The sequence below is a fragment of the Lathamus discolor genome, chromosome 2 (assembly GCF_037157495.1).
Source record: "Lathamus discolor isolate bLatDis1 chromosome 2, bLatDis1.hap1, whole genome shotgun sequence".
Lineage (NCBI taxonomy): Eukaryota > Metazoa > Chordata > Aves > Psittaciformes > Psittacidae > Lathamus > Lathamus discolor.
In genome coordinates, this window is record NC_088885.1 from 7,638,386 (window position 1) to 7,662,894 (window position 24,509).

At 41.1% G+C, this 24,509-nt stretch overlaps 1 protein-coding gene across 2 annotated transcripts in view; it reads right to left on the reverse strand.

The window, feature by feature from the left end:
* The window catches only part of RAMP3 (receptor activity modifying protein 3), a 73,054-nt gene that overhangs the window by 43,799 nt on the left and 4,746 nt on the right, over window positions 1–24,509 (reverse strand). Inside the window, exon 1 of one of the 2 annotated variants that reach the window (XM_065665632.1) lies at window positions 3,322–3,660. The exons of the other annotated variant lie outside the window; for it this stretch is intronic. Within the exon in view, the coding sequence (XP_065521704.1) occupies window positions 3,322–3,373 (52 nt within the window). The 5' untranslated portion in view covers window positions 3,374–3,660. Of the gene's footprint in view, window positions 1–3,321; window positions 3,661–24,509 lie in introns of those variants that run through there. 2 annotated transcript variants of the gene reach the window in all.

Sequence of the window (24,509 nt, forward strand, 5' to 3'; positions counted from 1 at the left end):
GGATCTCACTGATGTAAATCAGGTTTAGAAAGCCCATTTTCCTCCTTCCCACTTTCAATCTGGGCTTACCTTCAAACACACAGTGGAATTCCCCCCGGCTGCTGGGACGGAGGCAGCTGTAGATGGCATTTTATGCTCTATGCTACCACCTGCAGCCCACTTCCAGGCACCACAGGCAACTGAGCGCGGACAGGACGAACCTGTCCTCTGTTGGATGGTGGAGACCCCAGGAAAAGACCAACACCTTTCCGAAAAAGGAATCAAGAGATACAAAAAGGGTGAAGGATGGTGGGAAAGATGTCTGTATCCAGGAGTAAGTTGGAACAGAGTTTGGGTTGATGCTCCATGCTTTCCTTTCAGGATGGATGTTGATGGGGTCCGCTCACTGTCTTCCTGCTCGCCTGGTGTTGAAAATTGCATCTTCAGAAAAAGAAGCATCATTTTGGAAGAGAAGTGGTTTTGTTAAAACTCTCTGGTCTGTCAGATGTTCTGCTTTGCAAAGGTTTATTTGTCTTACATGCACACCCACCTGGGTTTATTAAATTCAAAACTCCTACAACGGTTTTCCCTTTCTTTGTTCCACCCTTCGCAGCTGCAGAACAGCATGATATATTAATAAGAAAGTAATGGAAAAAACTTGATTTAGATTTCAAACTTTAGCCCAATAAAGTTGTTTCCTGTTTGTTTGGGGTTTTTTTTTCCATTAAGAGTCCAAACTCCCCAGGAGTTACAGACGCTGTGCTCCATGCAACGGGAGCTCAGGACCGTACAGAACTCAGATTTTAACACACAGCTTTTCATTATTGTTTGCAGGATGAGGTCTGGTCTTTAAAATAGGAGAATGGGAGCCTGGAGCCAGGCTCTGTTCCCATCTTTCCAATTGTCCAGTTGTTCACCTCTGGCCAGAATGCTAAGCTTCACTAGCCACTGTGAAACAGGATGATGAAATGCAAACAGCTATAGACAGTCTTTGAAATCTGCATGGGTAGACTGCTCCAGATAAAAATCACACCACCTCTCTCTACAGGGTATACATCCATATACTGAGAAACATTCCTCTAGAAAAAAATACCCATTTTACTCTGGCAGCATCTTTCGACTCACATACTAATAGTACCACTGAAATGCCAGCATCATGTAAAGGATGAAGGAGTAAATGTCTGGACACAGAAGCAGAAACAGTGACTTGTGTAAAATAACCTATTTAGTCTGTTAAAAGTCTTGGTCAAGCCCTTCAGTTTCTCCTTGCCTCAGTTTCCATAGGTAGAAGTGGAATAAAAGAATCTGGTATTATGGTACACACGTAATTTGTGAGGCACTCACATTCTGCAGTAAGTAGGTATCTCTAAGTACCTCCAGCTCTGCTAAGCCAAGCACAGAGGATTTCACCAGGCAGCTGGTGTTTCCAGCTCTGGATGTTATCAGCACTTCACAGGGTAAACAGTACCGATGATGGTGGTCTGCGGAGCAGGTACCTCAGTTCACACCTTCTTTCCCCTCCAATAAACACACACAAAGCAAATCCAACTCCTATGGTCACTGAGCTTCCAGTAAGCAAACACGCTGCCTTTTTTGCAGTCCTCACTAAGGAGGGACAATGCGTCAGATGGTTCTACACAGCGATAACGTGTCAAGAGCCTCAGGTAGAAGCATATGCAGAAAGCAGTGGTTATAAAAGTACAGTCACCATCCCCATCCAGACAGGCTTCCCACTGGATTCAGTGAGAGCTAGCACTGAATAATCCTGGCAAGAATTTTATCTTAATGACAGAGGTTGCAGGCTTCTGGTTAATCAAAAGAAGCCATCAGGAGAAAGGGATCAATTCAAGTAAAAATCCTTCTGATATAACTAATGCTACAAGTATGTTTATATTACTGAAAGAAGAGCTTTACTTTTCTACCAGTTAAGGCTTTTCTTATTTAAACACCTCGATTTCATATCATTTTTCCCATCACTTTCAGGGCTTTTCTACTAGCAAATTAAACTAGTTTCATTAGTTCTTGATTTTTATCTATCCTTTCCAATTCCAAGCAAAAGTAATACATTATCAGTTCACAGAGATCCTTAAAATCTTTGTGTGTGCTATTCTATTAAGAAAGCAACCAGCACAGCCAAAAATGTCTAGCACAATTGATTTACCTGTGTGTCTCTGGTGAAAAATGTCTTCCTGTAGCTTTCAAAGCTACAGGGACATTGTCCCTCATTCTATTCATCCTCTGAAAATAAATCTCCAGTGAGTAATTTTGTTTTGTAAAAGTCACAGTAACATCACAATGTCTCTACACACGCAAAGATTCCTGCCTGGTTCCTCGAGTTCAAGACTGCATAAATCTTTCATGTGTCAGGACAGGTGTTGGTTTCTATTCCTTTTCAGCTGGGAAATTAACAATAAATCTGAGTGATTAAGGTCAGATTTTAGCAGTCCTCAAACCACAGAGAATCAGAAAATGTATGCATTTGACATGCCATTCTTTAGATAGACCAGGTCAAGATGATGCTACTGAACACTGTCAGTATAACTATCCATGTATTTGTGGGTCTTTCCTAGAAAGATGTCCAGTGTTTACCAGCTTTGTACTTTAGAAGGGGCATAAAGTTAGCAAACAAAGTTATAAAATCCTTAGATAAACCTCCTAAACATACAAGGCCTGAATTTCTTCTCCCCTATCTGTGACTCACGAGGACTTGATCGCATCTCTGGGTTTACTGCTGGATGAAAAAGATTAGAGCTGACTTCTCCCAGCAACTTTTGACCTGACTGCAACATATTAAATCTGGCTAAAACAAGCTACATGACAAGGGGAAAAAAAAGATAGTTCTTCTAGCAGTAGAGTTACTCTAAGTGAAAGATCTTAAGGACATCTGCACTTTACAACTGCCTGTTTGCAACCCAACCGCTCCGACGCGAATCAACCCCTCGCCTGCAGCAGAAAACCTTTCCCAATGGCCAACCCTGCCTCCCCAGCATCGGCTTTGGGATCCCGGACGGAAAGCATGACTAACGATAGAAGTCGCTGAGATCATTTTCCTGGGGGGCTGCGTGCCCTGGGCCGTGTTTCTGAGCAAACCCCCCATTAAGGTGGATAAGGGGGCGCAGCTGGCGGTGGGATGCTAGACCGGCGGCTGACCGGCACGATCCCGCCGCTCTGCTCGGGATGGAGAGCTCCGGAAGGGAGCAGCAATTCTCCGCAGCGGAGAGAAAGCCCCGGAGGGGAGCAGTCCCCGCAGCCCCCCACGGACCCACCCTAATTACCTGCTCCCCAAGGGACCCCCGAGGAAAACCCCCCATCCCCAAGCGATGCTCCTGCCCCGGTGCTTACCCCACAGCAGCAGGACGGGGAGCGGCGGCCGGAGGCAGCCCGGCGCCTCCATCCCGGCGGCGAGGGGCCGCGATGCTCGGAGCCCGCATGGGGCGGCCGGTCCGCCGGCGCGCAGGGCCCGGGCCCGCCTCAGCCGCCCCGCCGCGGAGCCTCCTCTTCATGCCTCGGCGGCCAGCCCCGGGCGGCGGCGGGGGGCGGGACCCCACGGGGGGAGCCGCTCCCCCGACCCCGGGGAGGGGGGTCCCAGCGCCGAGGCGGGAGGGAGAGGCGGGACCCCGCGGCCGGCGCTGCCGCGGAGGGAGCGCGATGTATGCGCGGGGTGCGCACCGTGGAGGGTGTATGTGTGTGAGCTCGGGAGCGTGCCTGTGCGAGCACACCGGGGCATCCCTCCGAGAGCCACACAGCAAGGAGGGATGCTTCTCGCGACCTCCGGGGCAGGGTGGTGTTTGGGGAGGGGGGAGAAGTTCCCATTTTGGGGGAGATGGTTCTGGTCCCAAGTGTCCGAAGGCTACAGGGGCTCCCTGGAGGCACAACAGCCTCCCCCATTCTGGCACAACATCCTGGCACTGGGGCTGAAGGCAGAAAGAAGGATGGAGCCAGGAGGTGGCTCGTCTCTTTACCCAAGTAACAAGTGATAGGACAAGAGGAAACAGCCTCAAGCTGCGCCAGGGGAGGTTTAGACTGGATATTAGGATCAATTTCTTCCCCGAGAGGGTGGTCAGGCACTGGAACAGGCTGCCCAGGGAATACAGCAGGGCAGTGGTGGAATTACTGTCGCTGGAGTGTTCACAAACCATGTCTATGAGGCCCTCAGTGACAGGGGTTAGTGGTGGCCTTGGCAGTGCTGGGGAATGGTTGGATTTGATGACCTTACAGGTCTTTTCCAACCTGGTTGATTCTGTGATGCTAGCACGCTTAGTATGTACAGCTGAACATGGGCAGTGAGCTAACCTAACCCCACATAACACTAAAGCAGAGCAGCAGGAGCTCTAAGTAAATGCTTAATGTGTTTTTGTGTTGCCATGTCATCTCTGCATGGCTCTTTTCAGAAAATGGCACAGCTCCTAATTTTCATCAATATTTAAAGGCTGTGTTCCTGGAGCTCTCTCTCTAGGAAATTAGTGTCTCCAGCAAGAAACACTCGGCTGAGAAGCTGCTGAAGAAGCCTCTTCTTAGCTAAAGGTAATTGTACTGCTCAGCAGTATAAAGAGCCAGAGTGTGTTTCTAGGTACATGGATGCTCCTCCTCAGTAACTGCCTTTTAGCAGAACATCACTGACATTGTTAAAGGTCAAATGTACCGTAAAACTTCGTATTTCAGAAAGATCTTAATGCCATACACAAGAATAAAGGGTGCTTTTATGTATCTCTCAGATTGATCCTAGTGAGTCTGTACACTTGTATTAGCATGGTACCTTCAAACACTTTGTGGAGAGTGGGTACCCAACACAGTAGCAGAATTATGCATTGCACATGCCTCCAAAAGCAAACTACTCAACACACAAACTCCGTCTGATTTATGCTGTTATCTAGGCTGAAGGAAATGGAAAACTTGGGAAACCACAGAGAAGGCTGGGAATCCAGTGCTGAAACAGTTCTGCAGACATTTAAGTGTGTCAGTTATAATGAACCTCCTACCATTTGTGTGCCACTTTTTCCTCTTGGCTGAAAGCAAACCTGGTAACACACCATAAGCCATAAATAAATCATAGCTCAGGAGATCATCCTTCAGCGGAGGGGCTGCCACGTCTGCTTTGTAAGAGTGTTTGCAATCTGCTCCTGCCAGAAGGAACTACACTGAAGTGACAAGCATGAAAGCATGCACACCACAGACTTGCTACAGCACCCTTCCTAACAGTGAGATCTTGATTCCCCTCACAGAATCTGCTAATGGCAATATCTGAAACTACAATTTGCATTTTCAAGAACTTGGACTGATCTTCAGGAGGGTTAGGATGCATCATGTTTTATATGCAATATTATACATTAAACAATATACAGTATATTATACAATATACAGTATACTAGCAACATTTTGTTGACAAATATGGAGATAATGCTAGCTATTTTCCTTTTCATCTTTTGTATTTGTTTTCTTTCAGATGAGAAACTGTCAGTTTTTAAAAGTGAATGTTACTGCTTACAGCTACCAAGATCCAGCAAGGGCTTCCCATTTTATGCTTGCAGCAGGTAGTATAAAGGTGCAAACAGTATCTTTGAGGTAGAACAGCTAAAATTTACAGATAAGTGCACTAATTTGGAATGTTGTATTGAACTACAAGCCAACTATGCTAGGTGGTATCTTCAGCAACATGCTCTAGAGTAAGTCTGATTCACAGGTGTACCTGAACAAAACTGTCACAGTGTTCAAACCATCAGCAAGAGGCTACTCCAGCTGTTGGCAGTTTTTCATTAAGCCTGTCTCTCCCCTATCTGTTGCAGTAATGCCAATAAATATACTTCAGAAGGGCTGGAAACCTTCTTATTCTGCAAATCTGCCCTAGTAGCATCATGTCTCTATACCAACAGTAGAAATCCAGAAATGCTGTAAATGCTGTGCAAAGCTCTGAATCCCAACCCCAGCAATATGCAGTAGCAATAATGTCAAAGCCATAATCTGCTGTAATTTCCAAACAAACAACCCTTTAGAGGTACCCTGCAGACAGTGCTGCAATCACATTACTTGAGGCATGGTTTTAAATATTTAAATCTGATAATAAGCCACTGACTAAAAAAAACCTAAATATAAAATTATAGCAATAGACAGGCAGGCAGTTGCTCCAGTATGGAAAGTTCCCAAGGAGTCTGAGATGAGATGGAAGGAATCAAGCCATCCAGGGCAGGTATTATTGTGAACAGTGCAAGATAATGTAATAAGCTCTCATGCTCCAGAGGTTAAACTGTTCCAACATAAAATAAAAAATAATCAATGATAAAATAAATCAATAAGAAGCTGAAGACATTACACTATGGAAAGCAACCGTGCCTTCCCCTGTCACCTCAAGTACCGGCCTGGACAGAGCAGTCGCTTGCCTGAATGGAGAGTCCTCACCTAGCACTGGGCAGAAAGTTTTCTTCTCTTCCTAGAACAGTTATTTTGCATAAAAGATACATGAATATCTCAAGACCACATTTTAATAGGACTGGTTCCTGGAGTGAGGTTTGAAAAAAGTAGGTTTAGTTCATCTGTGGTTTTAAATTAAAGTAGGTCATCTTTCCCATCCAGTGCTCCTAGGAGTCTTTTCCTGCTCCAGAAATTGAAAAACTAAAAGGCATCTGCAGGTCATTAAGATAGTTTCCTCCTTTATATTCTGTTTGTGTAATTCCACACAAATCTTTTCTGCCTTTTACCATCAATATAGGAAATGTACAAACATGCTAAAAAAAAAAAAAAAAAAAAAAATAGTTACAATGGCTTCTTCCTGTGACTCAAAGGCCACACTGTGGTGTATTGATTGCACATAAAAGCCAACTGCATTTTAAGTCAGTCAAATTCGATGAGCTGAAACTCTTTATCCCTATGTTACCCAAACTGAAGGGGGAAGAAAAAAAGCTCACATTTCTCTATGTAAAGATCTTATTTTTTTTACATAAAAGCAGACAAGCATTAGGGAAGCTCACAAATATTTTGCCAGCCTTCAAAAACTCCACTTTCTTAAGCCATGCATGAATGTGCTCTGTGATTTCAGCAGGGATCCCATGTTCAGAGCAAAACATCTAAGCAGTGTGTGTATGTTTCAAACTGCACTGTTTCACAGCTCTAAATATTCAACACCTCTAAGACCATTTTATTTTACGCTCTTAGCTATGACATGACAGCCTTCCCCCAGGCTTTGTTTGAAGAAACCAGAACATGCAATTACTTTGTTTCCACATTAGTTTCTAGGTTGGTAAACTGTCTCGATCAAGCTACTTCTATATACTACACCATCAACACCAACACCTACAACTAATAAAAATGGTTCCGCAAGTCATGATGGAGATCAAGGAAAGCAGACAGATTGGATGGGAGAATGGCAAACACCATCTCCCCTCTCTGCTGGAGGGAAGGTCCCCTGTCAAGGGTCCTCTGCCAAGATGCCCACCCCTTGTTTTACAGCCAGGGGTACAAAAGGCTCTCATCAAAGGACCCAAGCATGCATCTGCAAGAGCTGGGATGTCTCCCTGATTCCCAGGTGTTTTTTCTCTTATCAGAAGGGGCATCTCAAGGCTGCTGGTAACTCTATGTCATACACGTTGTGGTCTCTTCTCATTGTACACACAGCGATTCTTCTTTTTCCACAATAGGCAGAAGAATTAGTGTAACAGAAAATCTTTGTAATTCATCTCAGGCATGGGAAACAAATCATGCCTTCACTTTTAATGTAAACATTAGCAAAATGCATACAATGCTCTATTCCTTCTAGACTAAATAAAGCCAAAGTTAATTCACGGGGTTTTAAACACTTCACTGTCAGTTATGTTCTAGAGGCCCTGAATTTTTACTCAGAAAATGCATTTATTTTTTCATTACAAGCTGTCTGATCAGACTGGGAAATGCCAGCAAGGGAATATGTAGACTGTCTGTGTACATGGCTGTGTCTCTGAGAAATAACTCAGCTTGGAAAAATCAGGGAGAGAAGAAGAGAAACAGAAACATACTCCATGAAAAAAATAGAAATAAATAGAAATAAAATAGAAATAAAATAGAAAGAAATAGTAACACTGTTATGATCTCTCTTCATACAAAAACCTTAAAGATCTGAAGACTGAAATCTTACAGGACTGAGTCACCAATACTCTTGCAGCCATCTGAAGGAATACTCAAGGATCATTTCATAACCTTTGGAAGACAGCTGACTCTGCAGAGATTGGTGAAGCAGTACAAACCTACCTGCAACAGAAAGCAGCAAAGCCTATTTGAGTTCCCTCTGAGCTCAGGACTTCTGACTCCACAAGTAGGCTCTGATTAGTGGCATTATGAACCATCCAGCATCTCCCTAGCCTGAAACCAGACTAATTATCCTTCTTAGGTACATGAAGACTGGCTTTAGGGCTGAGCAAGACAGATCCTAGGATACATCTCAGATGGGAAATTCCATACCTTTCCATTCCATGGGAAAATGGAGCACTATATAAAGTGGAAAACATTGCCATGGTAAATAAAATGTTATTTGGAGGCACAATATGAGTGCAGTGCATAACACTTCTAATTTTCTGGCCCGAATTCCTACCGTGGTTGTCCTTCTGGAGTTAAACAGAAAATAAAACCCCCATGTTTTCACTAAGGCTGAGTTCACCCCGCTATTACATTCACACAATTAGACATCTACCATAACAAATCATCCTATTTTAATTCTGTCATCTTTACAGCCCCAAGGCAACCCCAGTTCATGCACAGATCGCTTGCACCTCTGTCCAGACACACCTCACGGCATTTGCTACAAACTGCGTAAGAAACGAACCCAGGCACCGAGATTGCCTTGCAGTGTTTTACTTGGCCAGTTTCTCTTGCAGGGTGATGGTGCAGAGCTCCAGTTTCCATTACTTGAGGAGAAGAGCCAGAAAGCTTCCCCATTGTCATGCATTTGCTTTACTACCTTCCTTTCCCCTGACTGAGAAGTGATGCACAGCAAATACTTTTACTTCTTAACGGGAAAACTGGAGAAAATTCATTGGCAGTGTGCCTAAAGCACATCACTGGTCATCAATGCCATTGAAAAAGGGAAGAAAGAAAGGTGAGGTGCCAAAGATACATCTTTGCTTGTGTTTTCTGTCACTGTCATAGGTCTTTCCAGGGGTCTCAAATGTCTCCATTCACGAGGGTTTCTTTCACCTTTTGAGCACACATTTCCAGAAGCCTTGGGATTCCCTCTAAATGACTTCAATAAATAATTATTTCCCTCACATAGCAGTGAAACCACTGTTTGCATTTGAGTGCATCAATTAAAGGTTTAATCAAGTTTATTGCACTTATAGAAGAGAGAGCATCTGCTCAGATTCTGCTGGCCCCAAATATCAGAGAGTAGCTCAGTGTGCCAAGGGACCGTGACTCTCATTTGAGAGAATGACATGTCTCAAACATCTGGAGCAGCACAAAAATTAGAACAGGGCATGCGTAGGAACAGGGACTTGAAGATTTATTGTTGTAGCACTCACTGTCTTCCCCCTACAGCAAATAGCAGCGTATGCTGCTGAAATGTGTGTGCTCAATCTCTGATTCACTGAGAAGTAACCTACGTTTTAAGGACATTCCAGCTATCATTAAGAAAAGTGTGTGCTTATGGATTAGCTCACATTAAACAAATAAAGTTATAAAATACACGAGAAAGATTTTCCTTTCAAATATTCCCTGTTTATAAAAGGCATCTTTCTCCATAAAGCTACCTTGAACAGAATATCTAAACCTTCATATTTAATTGATTTGCTGTAGAAATCTCTCACTGTTTTTACCTCTAGTAATAAAATGTTCTGCATCTCACTGAAGTATCAATGAAGTCACACATGGGATCTCTTCTTACCATCAGTCCTTTTTGTTTTCAACTTAGAAAAGAGTGGAAACAACAAAATGAGATAGCAAGACTGTTCCATGCAAAGGAAGTGAACAACTAATACAGATGAGCACAAATACTTTAAATAACTTAGAATAACTGAGATAGGCATCTATTTTATTGGTAAATACAGATGTAAAATACTCCAAAGGCAAGCTATTTTTACCATTATTTCCTGAGATTTCTAAATCAGAGGAAGGATGTGAGTAAGTGGATGACAGGCAGCGCAGGTGGTGTAGCACCAGCGCGCATGCACACTCACCATCTCCAACTACTGTATCAGCTGGTTAATGAATTAGCTACAGCTCAGTGATTTCAGGTAGAACTTACTGCTTGATTCTGGCAAGGATAACAGGAATACTTGAAGCAAAGCCCAGTGTAAAAAGTACAGGAGAAGCTGCACTAGGGGGAAGCAAGAGGTATCAGAAAATCTGAAATCTCCCCCAGCCCAAAAGCAAAACCAAGGTTTAAAGTTCACAGTAAAGTCTGTGATGAATATGTGCCAAGGTGGGCTTTTGCACTGCTGTTGCAAGTGTGTCATTTGCTTCAATCATCCATCAGATCCTATCAATTAAATGTGAGTTTCAAAACCAACTCTAAACAGAATAACCTGAAACAAAAATATAATTATACTTCCCCAAGAATGCTCAGAGTGCATGCTGGGGGAAAGCATAAATATTTAACAAAAAACATATGCCTGTGCACACCATAAATTAGGCAACTATTTTTAAAAGACAGTATTACCTCCAAATACTTTTAACTTGCTCTGTCTTCAGCACGTGTCCCAACTGTCCCTCTATCAGAACAATCTCTGGTTATTTTTTGCCTACTCTTCAGAATATTTCTATCTTAATTCTGAATATAATTGATAGAGCTTGAGGAAAGCTGTGTTTCATGAGTTGAGCTAGTAATTCCATCTCTTAAATGAATACATTTAACATTTCTTCATTTCCTCAAAGGAATGAATAAAAAGATCAAACAGATCATAATTTCCTGAACGCCATTTCTTTCATTTGTCTGTTTTGCTGGGTATAAAATCAGCATTTTGGGTAGCATTGTGACAGTTTGTGAGATGAGCTCAGAAAGCCTGAGTGTGAGACTATTCCTCAGGTGAAGGCTTGCATGGATTTACATTAAATCAGTCTGTGCAAGAGATGGGCACAGATGTTTCCTGCAATCATAAGATATAGATTTACTTTTCTCAATTAATTTCTTCTGGAACCTAGTAAATATTAATTAACTGAGAGAAGGGCTTCCATTAAAGACACTAATCTCCTAAACAAACTATACAAAAACGTGCTGTCCAAACAGAACACTCAAGCAAAGAATTGATTTAATCAAAGAAATTCTTCAAATGGTGCTATCTTGACCAAGTACAAGAAAGTAATTATCGGCACAGAGATATGGGTAATCACGATTAAGATGTCAAACTCTACCAGTGAGAGACACCCTGTGGTAAGAGCCTGAACTGTCACCACTGCTGTCGCCAGCAAAGAAACTGCAGAACAAATTCCTTATAATGATTAAATAAAATATTAGAAAACTAGATTAGCTAAAGATAGATAACAGATTAAATTAAGATAAATAATAGATTCTGTTATGGAGGTGGGAGAATGAGAGGTTAACTTGGATCATTTTAACAGAAACAGGCTCAGGGGAAAGTACATGTGGCTTTATGCTGGCTGCCTCGATGGACTGGAATCTCAAGCTCGACTGAAACCAGTTTGTCAGCAACTAAAATATACAAATGAAGTAAGAAACCCCTATCACTTAAAGAATCTAGAAAAATTATTTTATTCTCAAAGCATAAAAATATTTGGGAAATATCTCTTAAACACATATACCTCATTTAAACTGCTCCATTAAATGAGTCTGAACATAAACGACATCAAAATAAGGTGTAGTTTAATAAACTAAACTGCAAAGCATATGATTGAGCAGCATGTTGCCTCTACTCTGCTGTCCTGCATGTTCCGCGTGGTAGTGCTTCCAGGTAAGACCATTAACAACACTGACATAAACTCCTCTGACTCACTTCTCTTAATAGCTTAGAATAAATGTCCGTCATCTTCCTGAACTACAATGCTAAAACCTCATGCATTATTCCACCCCCACTTTCCATCTCTACAGGCAACAACATACTGAACATATTTTTCAAGCTTTCAGCTCCCTCTACTGTGGAAACACTATTAAAAAACAAAAAACAAACCTGAGCGTTTTGTTATTTAAACCAATGTAGGAGTGAAAAGATTTAGACAAAAAATAATGTAAGAAAATATGTTATTTTCTTGTTTTCCCCCGTGTTGAGCGTCTTGGTTTTGAACTGCTTCTGTCCAGGAACTGGGCATCATGAACCTAATCTTGAATTATTCTAGAGCATGAAGTGGCCAAACATCACCACAGCCTCTGCATACAACTGTAACAGATCCATCAGATGCACTGGAAAGAAATATTCAACTAGAATTCATGTAGAAGTCATGCAGTGAAGGGGCCACACCAGTTTCTTTCAACATACACTGTGTCTGTGAAAAGCTGCCTCTATATACATCATCACAAAATATCAAGCCACTGAAGAAAACAGCTCTAAAAACTCTTTCAAGAACACAGATCACAAAGGTTAAAAGTGGAAACAGGATTTTATTTTCTGTTATTTCATGTTATATTGCACAGCATTTCATAGCCAATGCTCACAAGCACCAACACAATGCACGTGTGTAGCCAGGAGCAGGCTAATGCATTCTTCAGGTTAGCCTGAAAAAACATCCCTTGCAGTCTGGGAAAGGAAAACCACAGAAAGCAGCAGCAGGAAGACAGAACAAGCAGTCCCTGTCTCCCAAAGACTGAGAACATGAAGAATGAACATCCACACCGACTACACACTAATGTGCAAGAAGACCGGCAGCAAGGCTGGAGCCCTTCCAAGCACAGGCTTCTGTGCACAAGAACCCCTGGGGAAATGGAGCCAAAGGAACAGCAGAGCTCACTCCTGCTTCAAGCCTGCACTGGGCAATGGAGTCAGAGAGAGCCAGGGCACGAGTCGTGCCCTGGAGGTGTGAGATCATTGGGCGAGAACCAAGCCCTAAGGACCCTGACAAGGGGCTGTGCTCAATGCGACAGAGGACAAGCAGCAACCCCCAGGAGCTACCATGGGAGTCGCAAAAGCTTCCTCCACCCGATGTGGGGAACAAGGGGCACCCGTGTGGAGCAGGAACAGCAGCCTTTGGGCCAAAACAGCCCAAAGGAGCCCTATCAAGGGGCTGGCTCACTGCTGCAGAGGAAGGCAAAAAACCCCACACTTGCATGCCTCCATGGGGGGAAGAAAGCCATCCCCCCCCCAGCTGCAGGACATGAGGGGCCACCTTTGTGGTGAATGAGCAGCAGGCAGTAACCCACCAGAATGAACCAGATAAGCCCTGACAAGTGTTCCTTTTTCATGCTGCAGAGGAAGGCAAAAAGACTAGAAAACTCATTGGAAAAGAAGTAGATTCTTGTAGTCCTTACAAATTTAGAAGTACAGCATGCAAATATCATTAATGAGGAAAAATGGTTGAGTGTGAAGAAGGTAAGTTAGGGAGCTATAAAGATTCTGTATGGTTTTCTAATACAAGTAACTAACTCCTTTGTATCTTCTGATATTTAAGAATAGATTAAGTACTCAAAAATACTAAGTAGGGAACAATACCACAAGAGTCTGAGGGAATTGGACTAGGTGACTTCAATTTTTCTTTCAGGATATGCCCTTTAACAAAAGCCAGGATGACTCTTTGTTCAAAGAGGCTGACAGGAAGAATGTAAAAGATACTGAAGATGAAAGCCAAGAGGTTCAGAGCTTGAAGAAATGTTCTGCTTAGATTAAGGAAAAGAAAAATCATGCAACCTGTAGAAGAAAGAACAGGTATTGTAAGAAGAGTGAGGAGAAACCTAGTATATGTGGTTTATAAATCAGTGTAACAGAGACAAGAGATTCAATGTAAGATGGCTCAATTTTCAAACTGACTAAACCAAGGTTAGCCCAATGATAATAAACTATATGAAAAAAAAAGACCAAAATCACAGAAACTAAGAAAACCAGAGTAATTTGGAAATAAGTGTCTCTGGGAGTTGTGGGGTTTCAGTCACTGACTCAAACTGATCTGTCAGTAACACTTCAATGTTAGTAAAGCAACAGGAAAAGAAAAAAATCCAACTTTTTCTTTAATTTTTAACTCATGTGTTTATTGGTGAATGTGCAAGTTTGGAAAAATATGTTATCTTAGGGCTTAAATTTCAAATGAAACTTCGATTTTGGTGGAAACAGTTTCTCTCTGCACACAGAGAATAAATAATGACAATTAACTGATGACATGAATTTGGAGCAAGAAGAACCCATAGTTCACACAGTGCAAAGGGGCAAAAGTGCCTCTGTTCATGCTTACATACTCTGTGTGTGGCCTGCTTCCTTCATCTGCTAGACAGTAAGGTTCACTCAGCTATTCAACTCATGTTCACAGGCCTTGTGCATAGAGGTGGCTGAGCAAAGTATGTAGGTAAGAGACCTTAAAGGAGGACAGTAAAAGTAGGAATTAGGTCAGGAAGGGAATAACTATCACACAAGAACTCCACAGTCATCAGCAAGAAGTTTGAAAGAGTTCAGAAAGCTGAGAAGCAAACATAACCTATTAGCAAATCTAATAGAAAGAAACAAACCAAACAGGATTATGAAGAGATTTAAGAACCAAGAAATACACTCAGACTGCATGACGGAAGAAGAAACAATCATATCACAGTAAACAATGAGGAGCCTGGAGGTCCAATTGATGCTTAAATACACTAACCAAAGAATAGCTGTCAAGGTGATGAATGCCAGAATCATTTGCTACCAATCAGTGGCGAAACCAGAAAGGCACTCAATTTTTATCGGATCTGTTTCAGACTCTGAAAGAATGCTATAAAGCAATGAAGTTATCAGTCTGCAGAGCATCAGAAAACAAAACTGCAAGGTTTCAGGCCCTGAACCCTGTACCCTAAAATAGTACATTCACAGACAACCAGAAAGCTTGAGATCGAAAAATCTAATGGAATTTCCAGGTCTAAAAAAAAACATGCTGAGAGAATAATAAAAAGCAAATGAAACTGAGGCATGGATATTGAAGTTTTCTGCTCTGAAAATTCCTGTTATAGTCAGGGCTACAATTCCCTAAAAAATATGAAAATTAAAATCAAAAAAGAAATCTTGCAAGCATTTTACAATGGTTCATTTATATATAGATTCCAGCACCTTCAAAAGACTTTAAATAGATACAGCAACTGAACTTCAAGTTAATATTACATTCATACAATTTCATATTATAGCAATTTTGCTGGCAGATGAAGTAGCCAGAAGGTCACACAACTGGCCTCAAGTCATGTAGCAAAACATTTACAAGTGAAGATAGCAAGAGCCTTCCTTCCAAGCCTCTTCTCAATCCCAGAGTATGGCTCCCATACTTTTAGTGCAAAACCATGATCAGTGCAGGGCCAGTGACTACTGAGGTTTTGCCGCACCATGGCCATCCTATAGCTTTCCTCAGTAAACTCTTCTCTGCCTGCCTTGGTTAAAAATACAACAATGCATTTTCTTTCACTTGGGAACCAAGAGATTTTATGTCCCTGTGGGAAACTGATGTTCTAAAAAATTCACTTGTCTGGTATTTGAATCACCACAAAGTCGTGTAAGCTACTGCTTCCCGTTGGCTTCCAGCATCAATCCTGGAGCGCTCAGCTACACTTATTCAACTTCTGCTGTCTTACCCAACCTCTCTGGCCTACCCTCTCAAAACCCATTCTATTGGTGTTCTGATGGGAGAAGTGGATAATGAAACACATGGCTCAATGGAACTAAGAGTATTTTCAATTAAACACTAGGGAAAGTCTTAAAGCAGAGCCTGTTAGCAATATAAATTTCCTATACACATCCCATAAACATTTGGTGCACCAAAGGATGGTACAGAAAACATCTCAGAAGTCTTTTTCCTCTTGACAGAAAATCCTTCCCATGATAGCTCTGAAAACAGAGGTTAAAAGAGAGTCTGTCTGAAGAGCTGCTTCACTGTCACAGAGCTGGGCCTCAGTCTATGAAGGTTGTGAACCAAATAAATAAGCCCAGCAAGCAGAAAAGAGCATAATGGTTAACAGAGGGGTTTCTAGGCTTTCTTTAGAGGAAGGAAAGGGCTGTAACACTTAAGTAATTCACTGAAGGTTTGAAAGTAGAAACACCTGAGTCCAGCTTTACCTGTTTACTCTTAAGTGAGCAAGATTTGTTCCCTTATTATGAACAAACACAACAATATACTCTGAGATCTTGCCATTATTCCAAATAGAAAGCAATGTGCTTACTGACATTAGTAAGTATTAGACTCACTAGTAGGGTCTGATTTAAACAGCTTTACCATCACATTTTACACTTCTTCCTTTGCTTTACTCTCACCATAGATATCAAATATATTTAATAACATATTTCAGACTTGCCATTGATAATGTATAAAGTAAACCTTAGCATAAGACAAGTCAAAGAAAGCAGTGGTTATTTTGCCCTTCACAATGATTAGTTCCTTTGTGGTGGCAGAAGAGCAGGTGAAGCTCCTTGGTTACCTGGAAAGAATTCAGGGTTCCCCCTTGAGGTGAGAACTGCTGCAGGGTTTCATTCTGACACAGGTATGTCCAGGGAAGAACACAGGGGAAGAACTCAGCTCTGATTAAGATGAGACTACTACTGCATCTCAAACAACTGGTCATGCTGACCTTTTCAAACATTGTTTGAATGTAGGACATGTAGGACATGACAGGTTACCCGACTCACATGCACCACTCATAGTATTAACCTATTTCTAATGAACACTGTTTTGTTTCCTTCCTTCTTTCTTTTGTAAACACTGTAAGTGCTTAAAAAGAAAAAAATAAGGGGGAGGGGGAAGAGAAACACTAACAGCAACAGCAAACCCCTCACAATACAGAAGTTCTCTTCCTAAAATACAATAAAAACACAGTGCTGAAATCTAGAGGTGAACTAATTCTCTCTCTGGCACCCAAAGGCAGGAACCACGCTACTTATAGCACATTTGTAAAAACTTCCAAAACATGAAGGCTTCAAAACCTTCTCAGTCTCTTTCAACACTTCAATATCACAAAAACTAACCTGAATTTCGTTTTGCTGCAACCTACATTCGTTACTTCCTGTGCGGTCCATTGTTGATAAGGGGAACAGCTTGGACAACAGCCAGAAGCTGTAGTGTAGCTCCATCTAGTGCTAATAGTCTGCTAAGAGACCTTACAAAGAGCTCGCTGATACTTTACAGAAAGCTAAATGCTAGTATGTGAATTATGTCAGCTCTGAAAACTATCTGATCCATTACTGAAGTGATATAGACTGGATATAATATCAGGATCAGATGTTTTGGAGTGCTGGTCATGAACAACTTTTCAAGAGATGGAGGAGGTAACACCTTCAGTGTGGGAAGAAGCTGATAAACGGGACAAGAGAAGCAGAAAGCCTTAGCTATAATGCATAACTTTATGCACTTAAGTCTGGGCTAGAAGCTAAAACTCATCGAAATTCAGATTAAATTAGTTTCAGGTCCTGTTTTTTCTAGAAGTTTGATCCAGTATATGGATCTCCATGCAGGGAAAGCCTATACAGCCTCTTGCAGCCAGACATGAGTTTGCTTTGCCCATCGCTACAGTAAGGGTGGCATTTATCCCCTATCTGCCTAAAAACATTATGTATATAGACACAAAACCAAGGGCAGTGAGCTGGCTTAGGGAATCTGCAGGCCCTTGGCTTTCTTTTCTAAATGGCCTCAGAATACAAAACATATGGGGTCAAGCATTACAGAAGTGTTGGCTTAGAAAGTACTGAAGTAACTGGAAAAATTTGTGATGAGAATGCAGAAATTACATAGCCTGGAAATTGCGCAGTAAAGAATAAACTTGCCTTAAGACATAAAAACAAACACACACCAAGAACCCAGGAAAATAGAAATCTGAAATGCAGTTGCTCAGCTACTGGCATAATTATTGTTTTCTCTATTATTTATGGGTTTAATAGCAAAGTAGCATGATGACATCCATCTGCACACCATTAGCTGTGGTAAAGGACAGCTTTATTAAAACAAGATAAGTAATAAAAATAGTTTGAACAAAAGAGAACTCATTTTCAGTGTGGAACTGTTACAACACAGCACAAGTTACTAGGTGTGAGTCAGACAATCTTAACAACAGATGGCACTGATCTGTGGACTGGGTTGCTAAACATAGTATATTATTAAATCTATTCAAAATTATAAGGAACACTTTTCAAAACAAACATACCAGATTCTGTATATGAACAGTATAGCTGAAGTATAAGCTCATAGGCATGAGTTTATCTATAAACTCTATATGCCTAGATTTTATATAAACCAGATTTTTACCATAATAGTAGGATGGAAAGACTAAAGAAGGGAGTTAAAACCAACAACAAACCCCTGTATCTCTAGCAGAGGAATCATTTTGGATTGAGTAATTTATTAAACAATGCACTCCCTTCAGGCACCTGCCCCACAGAAAAGCCCCCTACATTTTCTCCCTCTTTGGCTGCAAGGCTTTCTGCTTTTGCAGTCCCCTCAATGAGCCTGCAGACCCTTCCAAGACCTCCATGCTTCTCCCTCCTGTTATGGTTTCCCATGTCTACTGGCATCTCCTCAGCCCTGACACCAAGTTTTACCCTCATAGTTTTCTCCTTTCCCTTTTTCTTACACAAATTCTGGTCATCATTCTCTTTCAATATCCCACCTTTTAACCCTATTTTCAATAGGAAACAGTTTCTACATATTAAAAAAAAAAAAAAGGTGCAAGTTTTTGATATTGCCTCTACGAGATATTCCTTGGGGCACTCAGCTTTTGGTTAGCTCTCTTCTTCAGTGCCAGAAGGTGATGCTTTTTGTTACTCAAGGAGCTTTTTCACTAGTTTTACTGTGGCTTTGATACTGTTGAGGAAAACCACATTGCTCTGGACCTGGTCTACTAATACCATAAAGTGTCCAGTATGCCCCTGTATTCATAAGGAATACATAGGAATGTAATTCTCAATAAAAAGCTTAAAGAATCTCTAAAATTTCTGAAACTCGTTCAATTGTGATTACTCCTGTCTGGATTTTATGAGTACAAGAGTAAGTAATGTGTGCCTATTTACTGTCAAAAGGGACAAAATTAAGATTACTAAATCTTTAACAGCACAAGGACAAAAGCCTGAAAATACCCCGAAATGTTACTGCAAAACGATGTTGAAAATATTAGCGGTAGAAAACAGGTGTGTAGAGGAAGATAAAGTCACTTTAGCTGAGACTACAGACATTTTCCATGGACTACATCATCATTCCTACCTCTTGGCACTCTGTGGATTAAAACTGCTCATAAAATGTTGCCTGATTCAAATACAGCACAAAAATTTCCTGTGGGAAAACTGAGTGCAAGACAATTTGCTGTAATCTGTTACCACCACAGATGCGTAGAAATTGCATTAGAACAGCAGGGAGCTTCCAATCAGTTTTCAGCTGATGCATATAAAAAAGTTGTTCCTACCTTGAAAAGGCTCTTATCAAAGAAAGGTTTTCAGGGTTCTTAAGGAATGGTGAAATATATTTGTCTGGACACAGGACTTCCTAGATTTAAAAATGCTGCTTATAAAACTGAACAGTAGGAAACAAATGCTAATAATCACAGAATCATAGAATCAGCTATGATTTGGTCCTTCAGCCTCAAACCAAAAGAAGCCTGGAGATGTGGATCTGCAGAGATAACCACTTCCTGTATTTTACAGAGCTAAAAGAAACGTATTTCATAAACCAAGAGAGGTTGGCAACCCCAGATCAGCACAACTACCAGTGAGAATGAAAGCATGTGCCAAACTCATGTAAGTGTTTGCCCTCTCTTGTCACGGATATTGCTTTGTGCACATTTGCATCAAGAGAGGAGTGGAAGAACATAGCAGTGAAGAGAAGAAAGAAGGCAAAAAGGCTTACTAAAAGGCACAGGGCTTTGAAAAGAAGCTTTGAAAAATACTTTCTTGGACATAACTGATTGTCTGGGGGAATAAGGAACCAACAGACTTGACTTTTACCCTGGGGTTCAGGATTTGACACATTCCTTTTAAAAGGCCATGGCTGCATTTTAAGTTTTCAAACTCAAATAACTAGACTTTAACTCCTTGTTTAGCTGTAAGACTATACAGTTTTGTCCAAACCCTCATGTCAAAAGGTGTAACTCTTTCTAGTCATCCTTTATGGATAAAACTAGTTATTTCTAAGATGATCTTTTAGAGCAACAACACAAGCTATGGGTCTAATTGTCAAACATTATGATACTTTCAAGTGTCCCCAACTTTAGATGGATAAATGGTATTATCTAAATCAAACAGTGCAGTGAGCTACTTTATTCATTTATATACAGCTCAGGGAAATGTGTTATACCTCAACAGGAAAAATGTTCTGAGATTTCCAAACACACCCTCTTACTTTTAACCCATAGAAGTCATTAGTAGTTTCTAGCTTGGATTTTAGCATTAAGTGGATGTGCAGACTGAGCTCAGAACAGGCAAACTGACATAATTTATTCAACTACATGATTCTTACTGATTAGCCCAATATGCTCCCAATGAAAACTATACCCACCCCCCTCTGGTATATTTAGTTATGACTCTGACTGGCATTACGTTTTCTACGTACATCTACTTCAGGTAGCATAATCTTACACATTTATTCAGTGACTGCATGCACTCAGTAGTATTTTTAGTTCAGCTGATATGTGTGGATTTGTGCTCATGTAATCAAGAACAGAGCTAAAGCAGCAGCTCACCACAAGAATAAAAGAGTACTAGCACTCAGATTTCAGCTGTGATGCTGGCTGCAAAAAGCCCTCTTATTGACACATAGTCCCCTTTGGCACCCATGGACAGACTTTTTGAGGCCAGGGAGGCATATATATGACCTCTCTCATGACTTTTGCCTTAGATTTGGCCAGAGGGAGTTAAGAACATGGGATGAAAATAAATACACTGTGAACCACATTTACTAAACAATGGTGTTCTCTCTCCTCCCCCCAGCCAGACACTCAAAAAAGAAAAATAAAGTATTTGTACCAAAGTATGAACAGACTTAAATGCAAGGGTAACTAAACTCAATACTTACATAAGCATCTCTAAGGTCTACATTTTCCCACTTTTAAAAATAGCTCTTTCTTAAGGACAGTGCAGTATAAACCCAACAAATTATTGTAACTAAGCATGAATCAATCAATAAATAGTTAATCTAAAGTTTTACTATAACCTGCAAAAGGAGCTAGAAAAATGCTGTCTAGGAAAGGCATAGAAGTCTTAATGTTTATCTCTGCCACATCTGAGTACAATGCTACTCTTAGAAAACAAGCTAGTAAGACAGACCCTGCATGGAATAGCAAGCAGAATGCGGAGCTCACCCCCCTGACATGATCCTGCTTCCTCCTGGCAGTGGGCAGAGCACCCCCAGCCTATCTGTGCTGGTGAGCTTCTGGCTTCATATAAAACATGTCACATCAGTGGAGGACTGGTGTCACAGAGCTGTCCTGTGTCCTGTTTCACCCAGGCCAGAGCCCAGAGGAAATGGAGGCATCAAAGGATCCTGAGCAAGTGCATAGGTAGTAACAGCAAAATGTTACCCCTTTACTCACTTTTAAAAACAGTTCCAGCCCCAAATCTTAGAATCACAGAATGGTTTGGGTTGGAAAGGACCTTAAGATCATCCAGTTCTACCCCCCCTTGCCATGGGCAGGGACACCTCACACCAGACCGTGTCACCCAAGGCTCTGTCCAACCTGGCCTTGAACACTGGCAGGGATTAAGCATTTCCCACTTCTCTGGGCAACCTGTGCCAGCACCTCACCACCCTCACAGGGAAGAACTTTGTCCTTGTATCTAATCTGAACTTCCCCTATTGCAGTTTAAAATCTTGATCAGCTGCAAAATGTTTCCTTCTTAAACTGCACTACAAATAAACACTTTCTTTAAAGCAGACAGATCAGATACTCTGTGTTAAAAACTACAATCAACAACCCCATTAATACATGTGGCAGTGGGGTAGGATTCAATATATTCAGTATTTGCACCAGCATTTGAGTATGTCAAGCAGAAGAGGTGTTCTCCTGACAGCAGGAGGAAAGGCTTTCTCTCACATCAAACCAGAACACCCTGGAGAACAAAGCCTCCCCAGATATCACCACACAGACACCAGAAGGTGAAATCCAACACTGAAATCAGTGTCTAGTTCTCACTGCTAAAAAAGTTGGCTCACGCTGACCAAGATGATAGAAGAAGTGAATATAGTAACAACAGCAATTCCCAGTGCAAGGAGAAAATAAACCTCCCAATAACCTGATGGTTCTCTAAATCTAATTGTGTATTCTTTCATATGTCTCTCCTCTCATTTTAATTTCTGGTATTTGGTATATTTAAGCGTATTTAGGGACAGCTGCTTCTGCCTGTCCTGACTCTGAGGCTTGAGGAAAATAATAAAAACATACTTAAAAATGTAATAAAATCACTTTTTAAAAAATCTTACATCCAGACCAGAAGACAGCTAAAGGTATACAGGACAAGGAAACATAGCAATGTGTTCATTGTCTTCTGTGTTGTGTCTTGCAAGGAGCAGTCAGCCAATACTGAGAGCCATTCATGTGAAAACAAGTGGATTTTAAATGCTAATGTTGTCATTAACAAGTAATGTACACAAAGTCTTGCCCCTCCAAACACATGAAGAAAGCAGATTATTCCTTTGCTTAGAAACTCTCAAGTTTAATATTCAAAGCAAGCTCCTTACCCAAAACTACCCAAGTAAATACACCCATATCATCTATGAACAAACTTGGGTTTGTTCTTCCTCCTCAGTAGACACTACTGAGATGTCTCTGACGTCCCTGGCCAGATCCAATTCCATTTGGACTTTAGTTTCCCTAGCTTCATTCCTGGATGCCTGGACAATGTTTTTTGTATTCCTTCCAGGTTTCCCCTCCTTGCTTCCCCATTGTATATGCTTGAGGTCCCTTAGGAGCTCCTTTCCCTCTACATAGGCCTAACGGCATTTTTGCCTGACTTCATATTCACTGGGATGAAGCTCTCTAGAGTATGTAGGAAGGGATGCTTGAATACTAACCAGCTTTCTTAGCTCCCTCCACTCTGCCCCGAGCCTTATCCCATGGGACTCTCCCAAGCAGATCCCTGAAGGGACCAAAGTCTGTTCTCCTGAAATCAAGGGCTGTGAGTTTGCTTTTTGCCCTCCTTCCCTCAGGATCCTGATCATCATCTCATTAAGTAGATCTCTATTAATGTGCAGAACATATTTTTCTATGTTATTTTTTTTCAAGTTGAGGGAAATGTCTTAATTTTATCTATATTTAGGAAAGATTCCCCCCACCCCCCCAGTAATAAATGATTAATTGTGTATGCTATGGAATTAATCTTTCAATACCTATGTATTCTAAAAATGTAATATTACAGTATTGGCTTACTATATGATGTTTCATCTGCTTCATAACACCCCAGCACATCATATAAAAGAAAGTAATTTCATAAATGTCTGTTTTTCAAAGACAGTTCCAGTGACATGAAAGGAAAATAATAATGAGAAAAAGGTTTCGTATTATATGTAAAACAAATAAATACCATTTAGACACCGCAGCAACTTCTATTTACTTTTGTAATGTGAAGCAGAGTCAGTACACACACGTAATTTCCTGCTCTTTCATAAAAGTAAATATTCTGTAACTCCTCATCTTCAACATGTAAAAGCACACATATAAAAAGGAGTTATAATTTATATCTACATTATTAATTCAGGTTTCTTGGGGTTTTTTTCTTAGCAATCCTGAAAAATAGAATCATAGAATCAGCCAGGTTGGAAAAGACCTTTAAGATCATCCAGTCCAACCATTCCTCAGCACTGCCAAGGCCACCGCTAACCCATGCCGCTGAGGGCCTCATCTACATGGTGTGTGAACACCTCCAAGGACGGCGACTCCACCACTGCCCTGGGCAGCCTGTTCCAATGCCTGAACAACCTCTCAGTAAAGAAATTTTCCCTAACATCCAATCTAAACCTCCCCAAATTCATTTTAAACAAAATCAGTGAAATATGGCATTTTGGTTTTGCCAATTTTACAGCAATTTTGGAGGGGAGAAATAGAACTGTAGGACACTGCAGTTCTACAGGTATTTCTCTACAAGTATAGTGTATTTAAGCTGTTCTCACTACAACACATCATTTCAGTGGAGGAGGCAGGCAAATTTAAATCACTGGGATAATTGTTAGAATAGTTTGATGTTTCTTAGTATTACATGAGAAACAGTGCTGCAAATTATCAAAACATTGAAGACGTGAATGAAACGTAGCAGGACAGCAAAGGAGAACAAAGCACTGGGAACATAAAATGATGGTGTCAATATTTACCTTTCTTTTTTAAGTACCTGAAAACACAACAGTGCAGAATAGGAGCTTCTTTGACTGCTGAGACAAATGGAATTGATCTATCAAGACATTGGTAAACAGGTTCATACTGTTTCCAGGGAAATTTCCACCTACAGAATAAAATACAGTACTGTGAATAGCTTGAAGAGTGCTATTCTGCCAGCATCTGCTGC